This window comes from Lithobates pipiens, unplaced genomic scaffold (genome assembly GCF_037356315.1).
Source record: "Lithobates pipiens isolate NorthernLeopardFrog02 unplaced genomic scaffold, aLitPip1_a1.2 Scaffold_3, whole genome shotgun sequence".
NCBI lineage: Eukaryota > Metazoa > Chordata > Amphibia > Anura > Ranidae > Lithobates > Lithobates pipiens.
This window is the reverse complement of record NW_027507790.1, coordinates 96,110,779-96,113,306: the sequence shown is the minus strand read 5'-3', so window position 1 is coordinate 96,113,306 and position 2,528 is coordinate 96,110,779. Positions and strand designations below refer to the sequence as shown.

General features: G+C 43.2%; 1 protein-coding gene across 1 annotated transcript in view; it reads right to left on the bottom strand.

Moving 5' to 3' along the window:
• Window positions 1-2,017: 2,017 nt before the first annotated feature.
• RFC5 (replication factor C subunit 5) overlaps window positions 2,018-2,528 on the bottom strand; it is a 94,075-nt gene continuing 93,564 nt past the window's right edge. The window contains exon 11 of the mRNA XM_077462060.1: window positions 2,018-2,366. Within this exon, the coding sequence (XP_077318186.1) occupies window positions 2,270-2,366 (97 nt within the window). The 3' untranslated portion in view covers window positions 2,018-2,269. The remainder of the gene's footprint in view (window positions 2,367-2,528) is intronic.

The following is a 2,528-nucleotide window of genomic DNA, read 5'->3' as shown; positions in this document are numbered from 1 at the left end:
ATCCGTTCTATGGTGACCTCCCTTTATCGGGGGAGGGGGGATTCCTGGCCCATAGACATTAAGGGCGTGTAACTTACACATTCCCATTTACACCAAGCACTAGTGTTTCTCGTGCTTTGTGGTCAGGGATGCATATCAAGTTTAGGGCACTCCTTGGGTGTTAACCAAGGTGCTGGCTCCAGTCCTAGCATCGATAAGACAGCCGGGGATTGCAGTGTTAAGTTATCTGGATGACCTCCTCCTCTGAGCCGAGTCGCATTCTGTGCTGATGGACAACATGGCAGAACACCATGCCCACTCTACAGACCAGGTGTCTGGAATATCTGTGGCCGATTCTCGACTTGGTACAGGCCAAGTTATTCCTCCCATGGGACAAGTCTGTGGAAATCTAGACTGCAGTCCAGCTACTGCTGTCCCGCAGGTAGTGGTCTCTGCGTTTTTACATGCAGGTTTTGGGCCTCATTTTGTCAAGCTTCTTAGGCGGACCTGTATGTGCAGCTCCATACAAGGGTCCCGCAGAAGGAAAGCCTATCCAGGTGGGACAAGTCTATGTCCTTTCTCCTTCTCTACTGAACAGTGGGCACAACAGATGCCAAATTGCCTGGCTGGGGTTGTTACAGGTTTAAGGTCAGCCCAAGGCCGCTGGACATTAGCAGAGTCTCAGCTACCTATCAATGTCCTGGAGCTAAGGGAGATCAGGTTTGGTCTAATTGAAAGGAGCAGCTTCAAGGATGCCCGATTAGGATCCAGACAGCGCAACAAGGGTGGCCTATGTCAGTCATCAGAACAGAACAAGGAGCTTGGCAGCAGCATTGAAGGTCCTACACATTTTTTGGTGAGCAGAACTTTTATCTGCTGGCTCTCTCTGCAGTTTACATTCTTGATGTAGAAAACTGGCAGACGGACTACCTTACTCAGGCGCAGGATCAAGGAGAGTGGTCATTGTACCCGGATGTAGTTCATCAAATCTGCCCAGGGTGGGGCAAGTCGAACGTGGATTTGCTGGCCTCCCATCTCTACAGGAAGGTGGTGAGGGATTCCGTGGCAGACGTGACAGACTCTCTGGTGGCACCATTACCAACTTCTCCATTTAGTGTGTCTGGAAAACTTTTATGGCTACAATCAACATTGTATTTCACAAACTTAAAAATACTGACCCTGTCACGAAAGGGATCAAGATCATTGCAAACTATCTAGGCATACAATTTGATGTGAAGTTCTGGTCCCAGCACATCTTCATTCCGGTGGGAATCATTTTTGTCACACCTTTACCCTTCATCTGTGGCACAAGATTGAGCGTAATCTCTTCAGCCTCTTTCTGTTTGCAGACGTCCCCTGGAGGCTCTCTTTGCAAGATGATCTTCTGTCGCAAGGATCGATCTTTCACCCCACTTTACTGTTGCTGGCTTTGTCCGTCAATGACTGTCCTCACCCTACAGGTTTGGGTAGATCCTAAATCACCAGAAGTCTGTGCTTTGTCTCATTGTCTGGCGTATATAGGACTGATCCTAGATATGTCTCTGTACAAGGTTTCCTTTAGCCTCTAGGGGTACAAAAAGCTGGTTAAATTTACTGTAGGACTCCAAGAGCCAGGCTACACTAATATGCAAATCTCCTTTGTTGTTAAAAACTCTGCCCACATCCTAAACCTTAATATATATTTTTTATCACCCGTTTTTGTCTATATCTATCTATCTATCGCATTAAGCGATGATAATACATAGTAAACCAGCTTTGCTCTGTTTGAGACACAAACTGCCAGCTCTGTTATCCTCCTGATTCCGATTAGACTTTGAAAGCTGTAAGTAAAGACCACTGTTTTTATGTAGATGTGCTGCTGAGAAATAGTGTGATAGTTAACTGCAAGCAAGATGTAAAGAACATACAATAAAATACTGCACTGAAATGTAATACTCAAGAAGATTGGAAAAAAGTGAATTTGTTTGTATTCCATTCAGCAGTAGTATAAACCTTGTACATTTTAGAGAATATACAAATCCATGTTCTAGGCATGATGTAAATCAAAGTAATTTACTTTGGTCACCGCATATTGAAAAATCATTACAATGCAAGTAACTTTTTCTGTTCTTTGCAAAGAACATAACATTCACACTCCTGTGTGAAAATAAAAGTTTTGTCATCTCCAAAGCTTAGTCTCTGATGTTCTTTAAATACAGTTTTGCTCCACTGTGCATACACAATTGTGAAAAAAATACTTCTTGCTCTGTCCTCGAGTAACCTTGACCACATGAAGTTGCTACTTCCCACTCTAAGCTTCAGCTACAATCAAGTCTCGAGTGACTTGGAATGCAGCTATTAAGGAGCTGAGCTGTATCTTCTCACTGGTCCCAGAAGCCAGTCTATATCTATCAAAATAATAAAGGTTATTTTAGTATTGTTTATAAACCACACACAAATTGAATCTCAACAGCAAATAAAGCCAAATAAGAACTCTAATTTTTCTAAATTAACTGGACTTCTTTCTTAAAGCATACCTGTTATTTTGCCCATACCTTAAAGTACTGCTT